The sequence below is a fragment of the Felis catus genome, chromosome F1 (genome assembly GCF_018350175.1).
Source record: "Felis catus isolate Fca126 chromosome F1, F.catus_Fca126_mat1.0, whole genome shotgun sequence".
Classification (NCBI taxonomy): Eukaryota; Metazoa; Chordata; class Mammalia; order Carnivora; family Felidae; genus Felis; species Felis catus.
This window is the reverse complement of record NC_058384.1, coordinates 25447816-25467098: the sequence shown is the minus strand read 5'-3', so window position 1 is coordinate 25467098 and position 19283 is coordinate 25447816. Positions and strand designations below refer to the sequence as shown.

Here is a 19283-nt window from a genome sequence, read left to right as displayed (position 1 = left end):
GCCTTGCAGACAGAGTGGCTTCCCGGAGCTCATCTCAAAGACTTCTACGAAATTATTTTAGAAATATGAATCCTTTGAATGTGCATGAAATTCTAGTGCAAATTAAGAATGGGCAAAAGTGAAGATGCCCAAAAGCCACCCCCTAAGTGAAAACATGTGGCTACTCGACCGAGGAGTCCCGCCCCTTGTGTGTCTGTTAGAGGCAGAGTTGGGAATGGTTCGTGCTGCGTCAGCCGGGCAAAGGCCATGGGCTCCGAAATGACAGCAGGCTGACAGGGTCCAATCAACACAACAGCCAGACACCAGCTGGGGCCATCGTCAGCTGAAGGAAGTTACCAATCTTGGTGGCCACCCTTAGCACCTAGCCCCTCCTCATCAATTCTGCCAGTCACCAGACAAACATGGGTCTTTCCCCTGTGCCTCTTCCCGGAACACAAAAGCTCTCCCGCGTGCCCCGAGGGATTTCCGGAGGCTAACTCCTCCACAAGGCTTTCCATGGCGTTTCTCCTCGCCTCTTCCAGACCACACAGCCCCCACAGACAGAATCTCATATCTGGGCTTTATGTTTATTCTACAAGAATATAACATGTTAAAACAGGGAAACAGGGATTGAGTACACATTCCTATCTAGGAAACCAGCTCCATTGTCAACAATAAATAAATATTTAACCAGTGAGGAGTCCCTGACACGCTAAGAGGTTCCCAGCACGTAGAGGTAGAGTCTGACGGTGGAGAGGGAGACAGTCAGGCTGCCAGTTCCTGCTGAGATTCTCCAGCAGAGGCAAATTGAAATTACAATAATAATAAATAACAACAGCAACCACACAACAGTAATAAAATAATACGCTATGACAATGGTCACAAAACCAACAATACATTATACTTAAATAATTTTCTCCTGGAGGAGCTCACAGCGCAGAGAGAACAGTGTTGCTTTTCCTGGGGCATAACGGGGCTGCCGGGTTCATTTGCCTCCGTGGCCCGGGCTTGTGCAGAAGTCTCACCACAAAATAGGTGTTTGGTGTTGCCCTGAGGTGACGAGCAGGTTCTGATTTCTCCCAGTCCACCTCCTCCAAGCAGTCTCTCCCCCCAGCTGCACTCCCAGCTTCTAAAGTCTTCCGAGGGCCATCTCGGTTCCAGGCCCAACTTCCCCCCACACTCTGGTAAGGGCACCTCACATCCACAGGAAAGAAACACAAGGCTCCCCTTCCACTGAGGGCGGCTCTTTTTCCCTGTTCTCACACCCACAAAAAATACTGGCTTGATTTCAATGGAACTTTTGGAAACTGCCAAGAGAGTTCTCATGACCCTTTTCTCCCTAGCTCCACCCTGCTGGGCCCAAGAGCTGGGCTAGCCACTCACTGTGGGGCCCCACACCTGCCTCCTCATGGGCCCTATGTTCAAGGGCAGCATGGAGCCACGAGAGGGCACAGCCCAGCAAGAGGCCCCACAGGCCCTGCTCACAGGCGGACCTTGCCGCAGGCACAGGGTCAGGGACCACCTACAAAGGTCACCAAGAGCACCAAGATTAATTTCACAGGTGCAAGATGGCCCCTTTTCCAGGCTCTCTACTGACTTGCAAAGGGGCTCAAAAAGCCAGTTTTTGAGGTATAAAACTCTTGCTTGGGGAAAGCATCAAATTGGTTCTCCAGCCTCAATAAGACTGTGAGGCTGGACACGGGAATGTTAAGAAGGGCAAGCTTAGCGACCCTCGGACAGCCCAGAGGTGAAGTGGACAGACTGGGAACGCCCTTCTGTGTCCCGGACAGCCTGGGAACTAGGAAAACAGGATGCAATCGGAGTCAGCTGTTCAACAGGCGGAAGAGCTGATCTGGTGGTCTTCCCTCTCTCGTTTACAAGTTCCCCTTATCCAGGCTGGAATATTTCCTGCCCCGTGGAGAACAAGAGCCAATGATCACTCCACCACCACCTTTCCTTTCCCCGGAGAGCCCCACACAACCCTCATCTCCAGCCCTATCCGCTGGTCCTGGAAGCGGGGGGTGGGGGGACCCACTCCTGCACAGAATTCAGTCCCACAGTATCTAGAGGAGAGGGCGCTGCTTCCAAAACAGGCTGCCAGACGGGGTTTTTCCTTCACTGTCCTCTCGGGCCTGCTTTGCAGAACCTGCCTCAGGGATGGGCGACTCCACCTCTCTTCCTGGCTGGCTTCCTCACTGCCACAAGGCTCAGGTGTGTGAGGGCTCCACCGGGCCGCAGCTGGACGGAGAGGCCAAGGCGGCCGCGGCTTGGGCGGCCAGGTCCCGGTAAGCAGGTGACTTCAGGAAGCGCGGATACGAGTCCTTCTCCATCAGGGTGCGGGTCTTCCCCTGAGCCACGTCAAAGCAAGCGGCTGTGGCGGCCTGCACATTCGTCCTGGTCAGCTCCCTGGTCTCGTGGTCTATGTTCACCTGTGGGAAGGAGGGCAACAACGTGGGTGAGTGGAGAGTGGGCAAGGCGAGGGGGTCAAGGGGTCAGGGGGCCGAGGAGAGCCTGACGGGCAGGTGCAGCAGCGGAAGGGGTACCTGACTGTGAACCTGGAAGCTGGGGTCTCCTGAGCTGACCATTAATTGGCTTTTCAACTGTGGGCCTGTCCCCACCTCGGATCCAGCGTCTGCCCTCAAATCTCTCACAGTTATCAAGAACATATTAAGAATGTATACAAATCCGGGGCCTCTGATTCTTGATTTGGGCTCAGGTCATGATCTCATGGTCATGAGTGTGGAGCTTGCTTGGGATGCTCTCTCCTCTTTTCTGTCTGCCCTCTCCCCCACTCACACGCACTCTCTCTCATGAACTCACTCTCTAAATAAATAAACAAACATTAAAAAAAAAAAAAGAATATATACAAATCCAATCCCATTTCATCCCTGCCTCTATACAGTCCTGGTTCATTTCGCCATCACCTCTCTCCTAGGTTAGTGTCAGAGCCTGCTAATTGGTCTCTCCCCTCCACCCTCACCCCTGTGGTCTATTCTCCAGCCAGCAGCTACAGCGAGCCTTTTCAAACTCAAGTCAGTCTGTCAGCAGCAGTGTTGTCTTCCCTGGTCACTCGGAGGAAAAGCCAAAGTGTATGCTGGGCCCGCAGGGCCACCTAGGCCCACATCTGGCCACCTGTCTGACCTCATCTCCTACTCTCCCTCCCTCACTCTCCGTGCTCCACATGGGCTCACTGCCTGGTTCGTAGTAACTAGGACATGTGTTCTCTGGCTTTTGCACTTGCCATTTCCTGTGTTAGAATGTTCTTCCCTCCCTTATCTGTTCATATGTCACTTTATGGAACAGCCCACCCATCACTTCCCTTTGTAAAAACAAAAAGACCTCACACATCCACCCATCCGGTACTCCTGTGCTCCCTTTTTTTTTTTTTTTTAATGTTTATTTATTTTTGAGACAGAGAGACAGAGCATGAACAGGGGAGGGTCAGAGAGAGAGGGAGACACAGAATCTGAAGCAGGCTCCAAGCTCTGAGCTGTCAGCGTAGAGCCCGATGCAGGGCTTGAACTCACGGACCGCAAGACCATGACCTGAGCGGAAGTCGGACGCTTAACCGACTGAGCCACCCAGGCACCCCCTGTGCTCCCTTTCAAATCCTGCTTTGTTTGGATCAAAACACGCACCATCACCTGACATATATTTATGTATTTCACCGTTATTGTCATCTTCTCCCATTAGGGTAGAGACTTTTGTCCCTGTTATGTCTCTAACAACTATAACAGTGCCTTGCGTGCAAATGGTGCTCAATAACTCTTTATGGAATAATGTGGTAAAAATTAAAGTGCTCAGAAAATACAATACAAAATAGGATACAAAAGCAAGGTATTACTATATTCTCTCCACAAGGTGGCCCCGTGCACTTTACCAAACTCTGAGGCCAGCCATGGAGACCTGAGGGAAGGTGGAAAAATTCACCAACCACATACCAACCAGCCTGAGGCACCGTCAGCCAGGGGACTGAAGCAGGTCGCACAAGGTCCCTAGGGTGACCTGTCTCCCCACTTGTATATTTTAACCCTCTAATAAGGGCTTAGTTTACAAAAGTAGGTATGCACCAAAGCCAAAACACCTGTCAATCCCTCTAAGCCCCATCAGCGAGTCTGAGGGTAACAGCACCCATGAGTGGCACAGAACCTGGTTTTCCTAGTCTCCAGCCACAGAAGCCCATTCATGCCTGTGCAAAATAAGATCACTCTCTATACTCAACCCTTGCCCTGCTGGACACCCACCACCCCCAGTTCTCAGTGGGGAAAGAGCAGGCAGGTGGAGGGTCCACAGGACATGTGGAAGCTCTGACCTCTTTTGGGGCTTCACTGCGGATGAATTCATCAAAGATCTTGTGAGCCCGGGAGGCCAGCTTGGTAGCCGACCGGAGCTTCTTAAACTCCTCACAGGCCAGCCAGAACTCCAGGTTCTCCTCACTGAACTCCGTCTTCAGGAAAGCGTGGAAAGCGGCTACTCCATCTGGGGTTGAGGGGAGAGAGGGAGAGACAGGTCAGACAGTGGGACAGCGAGGAATCAAAGAAGAAAGACAGCAATTGTAGTTAATGGCTCTATTTTTAGGATGTAATTTTCTTGAACAAGGACCTGCCTTTGTATTCTGAATAGAGGCTGGCACACTAGGGGATGGATCATTATTATTATTACTACAACTATTATTTTGCCCACGCTTTCAGCATCCCTCAGGCTGGCTCCAAAGCACATGGGTACACATGTGCCACCCCCGGACGGACACAACAGGATCCTACTCACTTTTACTGCTCAGTAGCAAGTCAAATGACTCTTTCCACCCCAGCACATCTTCTGAGAAGTTTCTGCTAGAAAACAAAACAAAACGTAAAGATTTTACTTAAAAAAAATCAACAAACTAATGCCTAGCATAAATCCTAGCCAGAACTCTGATGGAGGTTGTAGAATTCACACAAAGTGATTACTGGAGCAGACTTCTCCAACCCTTGGTTGAGGCTACAGGTATTTTTGTAGGGGACAATTCAGTAATGGGAAACCAAAGACAGGGGCCTTCTAGTCCTCAGTAGATAACTCTAAGACTGTCTCTTCACAGTCCAAAATTGTTTCTATTCCTCTGACCCTGGGCTTTGTTTTCTACATTTCCCCTCGTGGAAATAAGGGCCTCAGGAATAGAGATTAAGTCTACCCATAACCCCAGAGCCTAGAGCAGCACCTGGCAGTGTTGATTTTCAATATGAAAGGGCTTATAGGCAAAGTGCACACTAATGGGAGTAAAGTCATTGACTGAAAAGCCTCAAGTGTTCTTAGACCTTGTCCTAGCCCTGGTTGCAGAGACAGTGACATCTGCAGGTGGAGGAGTCTGGTAACTAGACATTCCGACTCTGGGCACACAAATCTGTGGGTGGACCAAGAACCCTGGAGCCACCGACCCAGTCACCCATAGCAGACCAGCAGGAATCTTCACTAAAATCTTCAGGAAGGGGTCACCAAGATGTACCCTCACACGTCCTAATTTCTGTCTGTATTTTCCTCCTTGTGGCTCCTCTCCTCGGTCTGGATCCCTCCCCTCTAGAGCCCTAGGCCGGCCAGCAGGACTCACCCCTCTTTGCCGTGTTTGCTACTCCACTCGAACTTGCCAACACTGCCAGTATCAGAGCCCAGCTCTGATTTGTGAAGAAAGATCCCCAGCCGTGTCTTGAACTCTTTGGCTCTGGAAGACAAAGCAGGCACATGGGAGGATTCCCCATTTGCTCAGCCAGGGCAAAGAGGCGTCCCAGAAGAGTTGGGGCTGGTGCCACCCACCTTCTAGCCTCAAGGGTTCCTGGGAACCTTCAGCTGTTCCCAGGGCCTAAACTTTGCTTCTCTTCTTAATATCACCAACCCAGAAACAATGAAAGTAATGTTTCAGCTGTTCCTCAGTAGGACTTACACTTTCTGGGTTCAGAGCACAGCATACATGGCCTCTTTCACACTTAAGTCACACTAATCTATCTTTGTGCCTGTTGATTAGCAGAATGCAGCTCGGCACCCTCTAGGCTTGTCATGAATATTTCTGGAACTTTGTGGAAACTGATTCCTGCCTTCTCCTTCACAGCCACCAGCTCCGGCAAGGGCTAGAGGTGGCTGAGTAGCTCCCTGGGAAGTGGGCACATCCCTCACTGGTGGACCCAAAAAACACTTCCCTGCCTTCTCAGGGCCAGGGGACTCATGCTCCTAGATCTGGGCTGTAGAATGAAAACCAAGCGTTTAAGAAACTAGAAAGGCAGTTCTGCCTGCTGATGCCAACGTGCTCTTCGTGTAGCCGATCTTTGGCAGGTCACCTGAGGACTGCCATTTGTCAGAGGCTGGGCTATAACAGTAAACAGTGGTCCCTCCACTTCCCCTTGTTTTTCCTCCTCCCTTCTCTTGGCCCGTGGCGTCTCTAAGACTCTAAGGGAAGCACCTGAGAACGTGGAACTAAGGTGACCTCTGCCTCTCCTCTCAAGTCAGTAGAGTCCCATTCTCCCGCCCACCCGGTCCCCAAGCCTGCCACTCCACTCCTTAAGGACTGGTGGGGCTAGGACTTCTTCCTCCGGGCGGCTGGCAAGCTCCATGGGACAAGCTTCTCTTACCTCTCCAGGCAGGTGGTGGGGAAGGCGGCCAGGGTCCGGCACATAGCTGCGGGTTCAGAGCAGCACGTCGTGGGGAGGATGGTGATGGGCTCCAGCGGTCGCCGCGAGCGCGACGAGACAGGGGGGCAAGAGGCGCGACTGGCACCGTTGAGCAAACCTGAGCTTTATCGGACTGCACGCAAGGAGGCGCAGCTACCGCGGCTTTTATTTCCTCGGAGGGAGTGGGGCGGGGCTGCGCGCCACCGACCAATCGAAGCGCGGGGAAGGTGGAGGCGGGGCCAGGGAGATCGACGGGGCGGGGCGCCCGCCACTTGAACACAGCTGTGAGTCTCTGGGCGCACGCGGCGGCCCCCTCCTCCGGGCGGACGCGGCCACGCGGAGGGAGAAGCAGCAGGGAAGTTACACGGCACGAGGTGCGCCCACTCAGTTTAGTAGGAAAAAACCCGTCGGCCTCTAGTAAAAGCAGAAAGCCAAGTCAGCGGTAGCAGGCGGATTTGCGTAGGGGGTGGCACATTGGGGAGGCAAACACACAGTGCCAGTCACAGCCTGAGCCTGAACCTGCGGGGCCCTGAAGGACGGGAGAGAGGGGCGCTAGCCGGGCAAGACAGCGTCGTGATTATACTGATAGCAACCATTTACTGTGCTCCTACTCGAAGAGCCATCCCATCACCTCCATTTCAGAGATGAAGAAACTGAGTCAGAAAGTTAAAGAGACTTACCCAAGATCAGAGGGTTGGAATTAGCAGACAAATGGCCCGGGGTCGGGGGGCTCTTTATTGAGCATCTGTATGCCAGGCATTTTTACTAAGAGTCAGGTTACGTAATTTGCTCAGCCTTACACAATTAGTGTTATGCCAGCATTCAAATATGAATTTCCCATGCTTTTTCCACTGCCCTACCACCCAAAATTAGAATCCCAACACCTCTGTAAACTGATAAATGATCGACCCTGGGTTTAAGCAGCAGCTAATTCAGTGTCCTAATCTCTGAGATCAAGGACATCTTCCCTCTCTCCCCATCTTCCCATGAAAGCCTTACAGCCACCCCCACCCCTCACCCCCGTTGCCCCTCAGTTCCCTTGGAATTGCTACTGAAGAGGCTGCATGTGAGGTTTAGAGTGTGGAATCCAGAGCTGGATTTCCAGGTTTCAAATCACGGCTCCACCACTTACTAATGGGAGACCTTGGGCAAGATTCTTGATCTTTCTGTGCCTCAGTTTCCTTATCTCTAAGATGACAATATGATACACCTATTTCATAAAGTTATGAGGATTACATGAGTTCTTAGCTAGAGTTCCCTAGGAGACAGGAAATGCAGTTCCCCTGAGGCATTGCCTTGCTGGGGAAAGTTCTCAGATCAGAGAGGGAGTGAGAGAAGCAGGGTTAGACAGAGGGAAGAGTTAAATGCCATGCTGCTGTGATACAGACCACCATTGGCCCCAGGGGATGCCCCCATTAAAGCAAGGGGGCAGGCCTTTGTACCTCACATTAATCATTCAATGTATGTGGTGGCCCCAAGAAGATGCTTAATCTCAAGGCAACTGCCTCTGTCAAGGGCAACTCCCAGAGAGACTGTGCTGTGAGCCTACAGCAGACAACAGGCTGGAGAATGAGGGCCTCGGTCCCAAACAAGAAATCTTGGTGGTATGCCACAGCACCCCTACCAAGGTGGTTAGATCAGTGCTGAACACATAGTCTGCACTCAATAAACTTTAGCTCTCGGGTCTACTTACTAGGAATACAGGAATCACCAGACAATAAGGAAAAGTAGTAAGTTTTTTGTGCCTCTTGGAATTTAGGTTTCCATGAGGGGCATCTAAGAGTTGCTGTTCTTTAGCAAAGCCTGGGAGTAAAGGGTCAGAAGAGAGAGACAGGAGGAGAAGAGGTCCTCACCTGAGAGAGTAGGGTGACACAGCCCAGAAAAGCTGGTCAGGGAAGGAAAGGTTAAAACCACAGAAGGGGTGAGGACAGGAAGGCCTGGAGATTGTCGAGGCGTTGCTTGAGCAAAAGAGGCCCAAATCAGAGCAACATGTGGGGCCATTTGACAAAACAGATTCTCTTGTTAAGCCAGGGCCCGTAGAAGATGACCCGGTTAGTAAAAACATAATGCGCTCTGAAGAGTAGAGTCAAATCCTTCCCCAGCCTCCCAGTGGGTCAGTGGACAGAGGCAGGTACAAACACTGGCAGCAGCATCTCAGGTGCCAGCATCCCACCTTCACCCCCATCTCTGGGTCTTCCTTTCTCACAAGTGCAGGGCTGGGTTGGTGTGGGGCAGGGGTTGGGAGGGGGGCAGTGGTGTGCAGCCAGGCAATCGAAGAATGCCTCTTGAACATCTGTGCTGCTCAGCACAACCCTCCATCCACACGAGGAAGCAGCCCACCCTCCCCATCAGCAGCACGTTCTGCTGGAGGAGTTGGTCAGCTGAGGGGAGGCCCGATGCTGCACCCGGTGCCGCTCAGCTCAATCCCCAGCGTGGGATTGTATTATGCAGCTGCCAGGTGGGGATGCGGGTGGTATCCGGGACAGCTTCTCTTCAAGCGACAAAAACAAGTTTATGGACGGACTGAATGCCCGGTCTTGCCCCCAGTAGCACCATGTTGGAATCAGCCCAGACGTGGCCACATAACAACAATGATAGTGATTATGCACAGACCCTCCCTAAACCTTCCTGTTCTGTCTGCATCCCTGTGAATAGGCCAGAGGAGCCTCTTAATTTCTATTTTGCAGACAACAAAACAGCCAGTGCCTGCGGTGACCTTACTTAAGGACCCTGGAACTGAAAACAGCTGAAACCCGGGCCCGCTCTCCAGATCCTGAGCTAGTGCTTTCTCCCATTGGACAAACAAGGCAAAAGAGGCAAGAGAGACAAAGCGGTGCTTGCAGCCTGGCAAATCCAATCCGAGAGCACAAAGCTCCCGGCTCAAGATGAAGAGCCCTCTCTGAGTTCAACCTGCCTCCCGGTTGCCATGGTTACCTCTTCAGTTTCCAGACAGAAACTTTTTGAAGTTCACAATGTATCCCAAATTCTCTTCCCAGCAGGTGGGCTGGTTCATGTCTGCAATTTCAGTAATGACTCCACAGTTGCTGGAAATCCAGCAAGTTAAGCCCACCTGTGAACCTCACAGGCTTGGGCATGAACCTGACCTCGTTTTTGCCCAGCGCTTGCAGCTGTGCTGCCTTTAATGGAGGGTGTGGGGACACAGCTCGGAAGCCTGGGTCATCTGGGATCAGGATTAAATATCCCACAACATCCCAGCCACACTGCCCTTCACTCCCGCCCCTGCTCCTCTGCAACCCCACCCAGCACCACCCTTTCCACTGAGCTGAAGTCTACACAGGACCTTGTCTGCTGAAAACGATCCGGGGAAATGGAAACATTTTCTCGACTTCTGATTTGGTGCAGATGATCCTCACCGGGGTCCGAATGTTCCCAATTCCATCATCGATCTACCAATAAATATTTAGTAAGAATTGATTATGTTCCCTGGCCGGTGGAGGAAATCACAGCTTTTAGGCTCTTCACTGAGTTTAATGACCTTCTATTTCCTCCTCTCTGAGGAAACAGAACTAACACAGTAGGGAAGGAGAGGTGAAAGGAAGTTATTGACAGGAGTTGCAACAGAAGTCCCGGAAAGTGAGAGCTCAGGGAGTGTCTGCGATGTTTTAAAAAGGAGTGAGTGGGGTTTGAGCACAATGGAATACAGCCAGACATGCTAGATGTGAAGGAAGGAGCGTGCTCCCAGCGGGAGAGTTGTACAAGCCAGTTGTAGTTTGGGAGTGCGGGAAGATTTAGGAATCCCACGTATACAGCAAAGGCTCTCAGGATGCACAACTGCATATCACGGTTTGATAGAAGCGTAAAAACAGCAGGAGCAGCACATACCGTGAGGCAGCTCAGTGACGAGAGAGATATCCCTTCCTGAATGCATGAAGTAGACAGTCACCGGGGCCATCTCCCTGCGAGGTCATGACAACAACTATGGGTGCCCTCCCCTCGGGCAGGGGGACTTGAAGGACTTCAGCCTGGATGCAGGAAAGGACTGTTTTTCCTGGTTACCCTTCAGAGCACTGGGTACAGCTCACTTCAATGGCTGTTTTATTCTTCTCCCACTTCTTCTCCTCTTTCCTCTCCCTCCTGTCTGGGAGAGGTTCTGAGGGTATGGGGGTTTGGGAGGCCTGCTTTCCTCCTCCCCCACCAGGCTAATGGACCCCTGGCTTCCAAGGCAGGGCAGTCTCAGCCACTTGGGAAGGAGGCTGAAACTCTTCAGCGGAACCTATGGCTTATAGGACCATGTCTACACTCTTCTGTACGGTATCTAAGGCTCTGACCGCCTGATCTCACATCCGTCATCGCACACCCTAAAGCCCAACCAAATTCAGCAGTTGGCAGGTTCTCATGTCTCCGTGCTGCCTTGCACATAGAAAGCCCCTGAGCGTGAGATTCTCTTGGCCTAAAGGTCTCTCCTCTCTCTGTAATACTCTCTTTAAAAGAAATTTCCTTCATGTGCCTTCCAGCCAACCCCACCTACATCAGAGGCAACCATTATCCTTAGTCCTAAAACCACAGGACCAGTGTTGACTCTTCTTGACCTTATCACTGAATTTTGAGACCTAATTTTGATTTCCAGTCTGTTTGCTCATGAGCTCCTGGAGGGTAGGGACCATTGCCTTGGCCACCTTTTTATCTTCAGCCCCTAGCACCACACCCTGTTCAATGTATGTATCTAAGTAAGTGTTGAGTAGATGGATGGCTTCTGTTTCAACACCAATCATAACAGCTAGCATTTATTGAACACTTACTAAGTGCCAGGCTCTGTTCTGTGTGTTTTCCTCTGAATTATCTTCCAGTTCTCATAAGTGCCCCCACAAGATGGGGACTTTCTTGTCCTCATTTTACCTTTGAGGACACTGTGGCAGAGGCTGGTTAAGTAATCGGCCTCGGGTCACACAGCTACTTAGTGGTCAAGCTAGGTTTTGATCTCGGATAGTCCAAGTTCAGAACCTGTGCTCCTAAGCACATGTCATGCCTGCTGGAGGTATGGCATTCTCCAGAAAACGGCATTTGCTCACTATGAGAAGATAAAGGCTGAGCTTGGGAAATCATGGCAGGATGCTACAACCCCTCTTTCTGTTGTAATTTCCTCTTCTCGTTTCCTCTCCAAACATCTCTTCTTCGCTCACTCCATCCTTCTCTCGTCATGCACATCTCCCACTTTCTATCTTTGCCCTTAGTGTATGTCATCACTGGCCCTAGCCTCTTCTGCTTCCTCAGTCCCTTGTGTGTGTGCAGTTCCCAAGAGTGGTTGCAGAGACCCCCCTTTTCTGCTGAAGTCCTTCCATTAATATCTGGGCTTTGATTTTTCTTTGCAGGAAAGCTCCGAGTTCAGCTGCTCTGCCCTGCCACCCTTTCCAGCTGTGTTTCTCCATCCCTCTTTGCTCTTGTGGGACTGCGATTCCTATCCAGAAGGAGCCCCAGAGCAGCTTCTGAGGGAGGCAGATCTTCATCTCCAGAAGTCTTTGGGATGTGTTGGACCCTGGGGACCTTTGCTTGTCCTCAGCCTCCTGGGAGCCTGGCTGCTGATAGATGTTGCTTCCAGTGTTTATGCTTTTTCCTAAAGGCTGGTTGTGGCCCTTCAGCAGGTTCCTCGCTCGGTGTATGACGTCTGACCCACACGCATGGTCTTCCCCTCCTGACTGTGACTGTTAGCCCTACCCCACACACTAACCAACCATCCACCTGCCTCAGACTCCTGAATTCTCACTGACTGCTGGTGCCCAGCATCCTCCCCACAGCATGGCTGTCCTCAGCCTGTCCCCATACTCGCCCCCTGTCACCTTCACTCTCACCTACAAGTGCTCCTGCTGTCATATTGATGCGTTCTCTAAAGTACCAACTAAATTAATGGCTGTAAATGACCCCCATCTCACATAAGACTGCCAATTCCAAAATAGGAGAAACTACTCAAGAACCCTGGGTTTCTAAATGTCTTCCTCTTTCTCACCCTCCCTCCTCATCCCTTTGTTCACTTTTGTCACAAATGTCATATTTCGGAGAGCATTTCACTTCCACTCACTGAGACATAGAAACAAGTTTGTCAGAATGCAGATTTTCCTCCTTTAATAATTTCCCAAGGCCCTGAGGAACCACTTAGGATGAAAGATGAGGGGGGGGGAAATGGGAGGTCTGGGATTTGCATATGACTGAAAGATGATGTTTACAATTCCAACCCCCTCCTTCTTCCCAGGCTGAGGATGAGCACTTTTGGATCCTAGAACTGCAAAGTCAGACAGGTGCTACATGCTGGGTTGTGCCTCTCTCCAGGCAGGAAGTAAGCCCTGGGATTGGGGGGGGGGGGGTGGTGGTGGAGGGAATCTAACATGCCACCCTCTAGCTGGGGAGTAGAAGGGGGGATTCTGACCACTCACTGTCTCTGCCACATTCCTCAACCAGGGCAACCACCAGCGCTTGAGATGGGCAAGGAGAAGGCACACTGTTCTCTGGGAAGACTCTGAAAACAGCCTAATTGTTGTTTTAAGGGAGGACAGGGATACAGAATAGGTGACGAGGAAGCATTGTCTTATTCTCAAACTGGGAATGTGTTTGTATGAGTATGTGTGTTTGCGTGTGAGAGTGAGTGTGTAAGGCAGGGAAACCTCTACTGTAGCCGATGAAGCCCAAGCCCACCACCCTCATTTCTCAGGGAGCCTCAGCACATCAGACTATCCCTGATCCCAGAGACACGCAGTGTTGGGAAGTTAACCATTGAGAAGCGGGTGTTCACTTGGGCAAATCCAAAATGGCCCCAGGGAGGCCTGGCCTCCTGAACCTTGGTGCCCAGCACGGTCTCTGGCACAGCACAGGAACTCATTAAATCGTCAACGAGGAGTGAAGGAAACACATCCCATTCTAGATGAGATCTTTGGGATCACAGACATTCTTGGCTGAACTTCAACCAGACAGCTTTCTGGAAATGGGTCACAGACCGGCTGGATTACACAGTGAAACAAGACTATGCATCTCCCAAACTCGTCTCCCACTGTAGCTTGTGGAGTCCCCAGTGCAGGCGAACTGGCACTAAGTCGGGGAAGGGTCTGGCAGATGTGAGTGGTTCCAGAGCACAGCTCAAGTGGGAAACAGGGCACCACACACACATGGAATCTGTGCCTCCTCGTCATACTTCTCTGAAGGTCTTGAGTAAGGAAAACTCCAACACACCTTGTCCCCTTCTCTCCCTCTCCTCTAAGTACTTGACAGGCATGTGCTGGGAAGAAGCTGTGGGCCGGACCCAGCTCTGTGTTTGGGAGTAAGGACAGACTTCAGCCGGCTGGTGGACACCTGGCCCTACTCTAAACCCGGTCTAGAAGGAAGGGAAACTGCTCTTTGTATGCCCTGCCATGATCTAGCAGTGAGCTCAGTGCTTTATAGACACCACCACAGATGGGGAACTGGACAATCATGGGTAAGTAGTCTAACCGAAGTGACATACCCAGTAAATGCAGGTGCCAGGACTGGAACCCAGTTCTGTGTGGCAGGTCCCAACCCAGGGCTACTCAATGCCTGTTCTCTGGTTTCTGAGCAGCTCTTTCACAGGCCCCTGGCCACTGCTTCAGGCCATGTCTCCACACTGCCCTTGTTAGGGATTTCTAGCTGCTTACGTAGGCCACTGAAGAGACATAAGGACTGCGGGAACAGCAAACACAGCATGTGAACATCACAAGCACATGCGGAGATGTTAGGTCAGAGCTGCAGGAGGGCCTTTGTCATCTCGTGGGAATTAGAGACCTGCCCTCCACGCAGCCCTCTTCCCCTCCTTTGAGTCACCTTCCATGAACCCCCATGTCAACAGAGAGAGTGAGGGTGAGGGTGGGGAGGGCCGATGCAGGGACACAGAGGGAAAGCAGTTTTATGGGAAACGGGAGGGCGACACTAGCCGTGAGTGCGGGGCAAGTTGTAAGGAAACGTGCCTCTCACAATGTGCCCGAGACACCTGAGCAGAGGGAGGAACGTGGTTTGATATGCGAGCAGTTGGAGGCTGGGGCTGGCGGCGTTGGGGTCGGAGGGAAGGGGCAGGCAGAGCGAGAGGAACAGGTGGTCCTTTCACAAGCTCCCAGGCCATCAGCCCCTGACATAGCAGCTGTCCTAGAAACAGGCCCAGGTGGACGGAGGGAAGAGCACAGCGGGGGGGTGCGTGATGTTCTGCAGAGAAAGAAATGAGCCCTCCCTAATGGGCCCCACGTATCTGAGCACGGGGAGACACGCGGCGAGCTGTGTGACTGAGCCGGGCTGAGCCCCTCCCTTTCCACCAGCCCGCTGGCTGTGCTGCTCCAAGTATGGCCCCAGGGAAACCTGCTGGATCCAAATCCCCAGGCTTCCTGAACCCCCACCCCCCCACCGGGGCTGCAGTAATAACCATGATAATCACTAACATTTAGTGAGTGCTTTCTGGCTCTATATTTATGGTGCTTCTGGTCTTCATCTCATTTAAGTCTTGCACTAACCTCTGGAGGAGGTACTCTTACTGTTGTTGTTCTACAGATGGGGAAACTGAGGCAGGGAGAGGTTAATGGAGGGAGGGACAGAAGGCAGAGCCTGGTACCTGGTCATCTGACTCTTGCGCCCGCGCGGTTAGCCACTCCACACACTGCCCCCACCTCCTCCGGAGCTGCAGAAAGCCCTTTCCTGGCCTGGATTTCAAAATGCTCATTTCTCAAGCTCCAAGAGGATTCGGGAGATGAGGGTTTTTATCTTCCCTTATAGTTCAATCTGGTCTTCACTTCTTGGGAAGGGGCAGAGGGAGCACAAGAAAAGAACTTTCTGCTTCCAAGACACAGTTTAGAGAGGGCCAGTCCTGGGACCCCCAGCAGATTTGACCCCGGGGCTGTGCCATTCATCTAGAACATCCCTCCCCTCTAGAAATGGTATTTCACCTATCCAGCAACTACAAAGTCTTCACCTGGAGCTTGGAATTTGGAATTTCATGCATATGAGCTCATTTAATGCTCACTGTGAACCTGCCAGGTGGGCTGCCCACCCTCTGGCTTGCCTCCCATGTCTGTGGCTGCTCCTCTTGTCTTTTGCCCGTTCATCCGATACGAATGCTGCCCAGGGCTGTGGCCTTGACCCACCTCTCTTCCAGTATGATAGCCTCTTTCAGAATAAGCTGTGATTGCTTCTGCCACATCTGTATGCTGATGACCCCCAAACCTATCTCCCCGGCTCCTGCTAGAATTCAAGAGCCTATATCCACCCGCAAGTTGGGTGCCTTCATACTTAACTTGTCCAATATGAATTCAGTATTATATACACACCGCCGCATTTGACTAGATTAGTGACATTATTTAACGGTAGTAAGGCATCTATTCACTTGGCTCTAAAAGAAATCTCACTCACCACCAGTGATCCCTTTTTTCCATCCTTTCTAACTCCAGTCGGCCTCCAAATCCTATCTACTCTGATCTGATGTCTGGAATCTTCTCCTTCCATCTCCACAACCTTTGTCCCCACCCTCTCTCATGCTAACCAGTCTTCTTCCACCCACTCTGGTGCCGGATAAAGATAAATCAGAGCATGGCATCTCTCTCTTCCAGAGCCTTCAGATTCTCCCACTTTCCCCAGGGTCATGCAGAAACTCCATATCAGGACATTCCAGTTCCTCCACAGTCTGGTTCCAATCAGTTGCTCCAATGTCCTCTTCTTCCTGCTCCCCTACCCCTCCAGCTCTGGTCACCCTCCACAACCTTTTCACCAAATACTCCATGTTGCCCACCCATTTGCTTTTCCTTGTATTGTCATTGCAGCCTGGAATGACATTCCTCTTTTGTCTGATAAACTCCTACTTATCTGAAAAGACCCAACTCAAAATCCACTCTTTGAACGTCCTTGTTCTTAGAAGATGCATGCTGAAATGTTTCAGAAGGGATGTCATGATTCCTCTCACTTACTGTCAAATGATTCAGCCATAGCTGTACCTTGAGAGGGAAAGATAATATGGCAAACTATGGTTGAACCTAGGTGGTGGTTGTAATCATCTTTCAATTCTTCCATATGCTTGAAAATTTTCACAGTTAAAATTACCTCATCTCTGATAGTTTCCTCATTGCCTCTGACAAAATGAATGACCCCTTTCTCTGAATTCCCGTAACACTCTGCATTTGCAGCAATATAGCACTTCACTACATTTTACTTTAATTTTGTGTTCGACAACTTTCTCTTCCATAGACTGTGAACCTACAAAACCATACTAGCTGCACATAGTAGGCACTCAATAACTGTTTATTTCCTATTTACGTCCCCTCCTGTAAAGCTGAACTGAAGGAGCAATAAGCCACATGGGGCACCTGGATGGGTGTCTGACTTCGGCTCAGGTCATGATCTCACCGTCTGTGGGTTCAAGCCCCGCGTCTGGCTCTGTGCTGACAGCTTGGAGCCTGGAGCCTGCTTTGGAGTCTGTGTCTCCCTCGCTCTCTGCCCCTCCTCTGCTCAACCTCTGTCTCTATTTCAAAAATAAATAAACATTAAAAAAAAATTTTTTTAAATAGGCCACAGAACAGGCAGCCCAGCCCCTGATGCTTCATTCTCCAATACATGGATGGATGCCTGTGAGCATAGGACAGGCACCTTGGGGGAAGATAATAGATGGCTATTTACTGGATAACAGAACATAATTTAAAACTCAGGAGATCTAGCCTCTGTGACTGGTTCTATGACTAGCTGTGTGATCACGGGCAACCACCAACCTCTCTGTGTCTCAGTTTTCTCACTTGTAAACAGAGAGTAATAATATCTGTCTTACCCATCAAATGGGAGGAAAGTGTGTGAATGAGCTCTGAGAAGTCTAAGAGATGTACAAAGAATGCGGTGCTATACTGATTTTTGTGATTAAAATGAGCAAGACCTTGTCCTGACCATGACCGGTGAAGAATTCTGAGTCACTGGGTTTTGGGGCAGGGGAAGTGCTTTGCTTCCGTGAAGAATGGGAATTTCCACCCAGCTGGAAGTAATGAGAGGCTGTGGCTTGGGCCTCATTTTCCCCACCCTGCTTTCCCTTTCCTCTGACCAAGTGACAATTGCTGGGAAACAGACAGAACCAGGGATCTTAAAATAGAGCAGCAAATGTCTGGACTCTCTGCCCCAGGCTTGGTTGCACCATCAGTCAACTCACACTGCATACACACATACACAAACGACTGGCTCACAGGGGCATCCACCCCTCCCGGAAGACCAAGGCCGTGGAAAAAGTAACACATTGATTCCAGAGAAGAGCAGTCATCCAGGAATGCAGTGTTGTGGTTGGCTGCCCAGGCCCAGCTCCGTCGGGAGGAGATGCCTTCCCTGATGCTCCTGTATCCTCTGAGGCCTGGGGCTCCCCCAAGGACCAGCTCTTCCTGGAAACAATGGCAGTCGCACTGGCCCCAGTAAGCTGTGGAAAGACAATGAGAGGCCTCTAGGGGAGGTTCTATGACTCACTGGTTTCAGAAAAGCTCGACTTCCCAGACTGTGAGCGCTTCAGTTGGGGATGCTTATGCAACAAAACACGGGCAGCCTAAAGTACTCTGAAGTGGAGAGTCACCTTGAAGACCAGACCCTTCATTGTGTGACCCCTCAGACCCAAAATACTAATCTGGTAAACTTTCAGCCTGATCCTAGAGAAGGGGTCCTTTCAGAGTGCGAAGGTTGAGGTGATGAGACAAAGATCATAATCCTGAAAAGCAACTGTTATGCTCATTTGAAATTCTCCTAAGTTCATTCATTCATAAACAGTTGGTGCCAGGCAGCACATCCCATATATGCACTCATTTAATTGTCACTGTCTACAGGAACCGTCACTCTCCCTGCTTTAATAATGGGGAAGCTGAGACACACAGAGGTCCAAACTCTCACAATGGCAGCACCGTGATTCAAACCCAGGCAGGCCGGGTCCAGTGTCTGTGGGTGTAACCACTACACTACAGCCAGCAGCTGCTGGGAACCTGGCAATGGAGGGGCCCTGGTGAGGATGGGGAGGAGGTCTGGCAGGTAGCTTACTTTCAAGGAAGGAAAACAGATAATGAACGACTATCAAATTGGTTAAAATAATTGCCAACAGTGATTAACACAGTAAAGAAAATAGAAAGTCGGGTGGGGGGTGAGGGCACTAGTTTAAGTAAGGTGGTTTGGGAAGGTGTACTAGTCAAGTTTCTGTTGCTAAGGACAGAAATGAACTTTCTCTGACTTAAAGAGAGAATAATTTTTTGAAGGGAGTTCGGGGCAACCCACAGAATTTTCAGGCAGTCTCAGAACAAAGATAAGAACAAAGGGAGGCTCAGCAGCCAAAAATCCCTACACAAAACCGCCCTGATGAAGACCCAACAGGTACCAGGGCTGAAGGCTAGACGTCTCAGCCCTCTCCACAACCACGGCTGGAACTCCCCAGATACTGCTGCTGGTTCTGCTGCCCTGGAAACCGGATACCGCCGCCACCACTAACCCTGAAGTGGATTCTCCACCACCCCATTTCTTTGCACCACCAGCTCCTGACTCAAAGTCCCAGATGGGTGCACCTAATTGGTGCCCTGCTGCTTCTGACACAAAAGTCCCAGGCTGTGCTGGGAAGGCATTGGCAGCTCTTGGCACTGGTCCCACCCTGTGCTGCTGGATACGCAGGCCTGTGCTTAAGGCACTGTTGGGGGGAGGGCAAGAGGGGATGCTGACTATCCATCCACTCTTTTT

General features: G+C 51.0%; 1 protein-coding gene and 1 long non-coding RNA gene across 3 annotated transcripts; one reads left to right on the top strand and one right to left on the bottom strand.

Moving 5' to 3' along the window:
- Window positions 1-547: 547 nt before the first annotated feature.
- On the bottom strand, window positions 548-6898 carry RGS16 (regulator of G protein signaling 16). Of its 2 annotated transcripts, none has more exons than XM_003999274.6 (5): window positions 6576-6898; window positions 5564-5674; window positions 4747-4811; window positions 4292-4458; window positions 548-2408 (listed from the first exon to the last, which is right to left on the bottom strand). In XM_003999274.6, exons 1-5 carry the CDS (start codon window positions 6617-6619, stop codon window positions 2187-2189), a joined length of 609 nt encoding a protein of 202 aa, XP_003999323.1. In that variant the 5' UTR covers window positions 6620-6898; the 3' UTR covers window positions 548-2186. The 2 variants fall into 2 exon arrangements, with proteins under 2 accessions (XP_003999323.1, XP_006942823.1); XM_006942761.5 differs by having other exon boundaries at window positions 4747-4808.
- LOC109495626 lies at window positions 6857-10047 on the top strand. The gene is made up of 2 exons (XR_002151164.3): window positions 6857-6988; window positions 9302-10047. It is a non-coding gene; the product is annotated as an uncharacterized LOC109495626 (long non-coding RNA).
- The last annotated feature ends 9236 nt before the right edge of the window (window positions 10048-19283 follow it).

What these genes read in the sequence shown, in the direction of transcription:
- RGS16 (XM_003999274.6), bottom strand. Translation starts at nt 6,619, where the DNA reads ATGTGCCGGACCCTGGCCGCCTTCCCCACCACCTGCCTGGAGAG. An exon ending in CCCACCACCTGCCTGGAGAG is followed by an intron (nt 5,675 to 6,575) that starts GTAAGAGAAGCT and finishes TTTGTCTTCCAG; the next exon opens with AGCCAAAGAGTTCAAGACAC. An exon ending in CTTGCTACTGAGCAGTAAAA is followed by an intron (nt 4,459 to 4,746) that starts GTGAGTAGGATC and finishes CCTCAACCCCAG; the next exon opens with ATGGAGTAGCCGCTTTCCAC.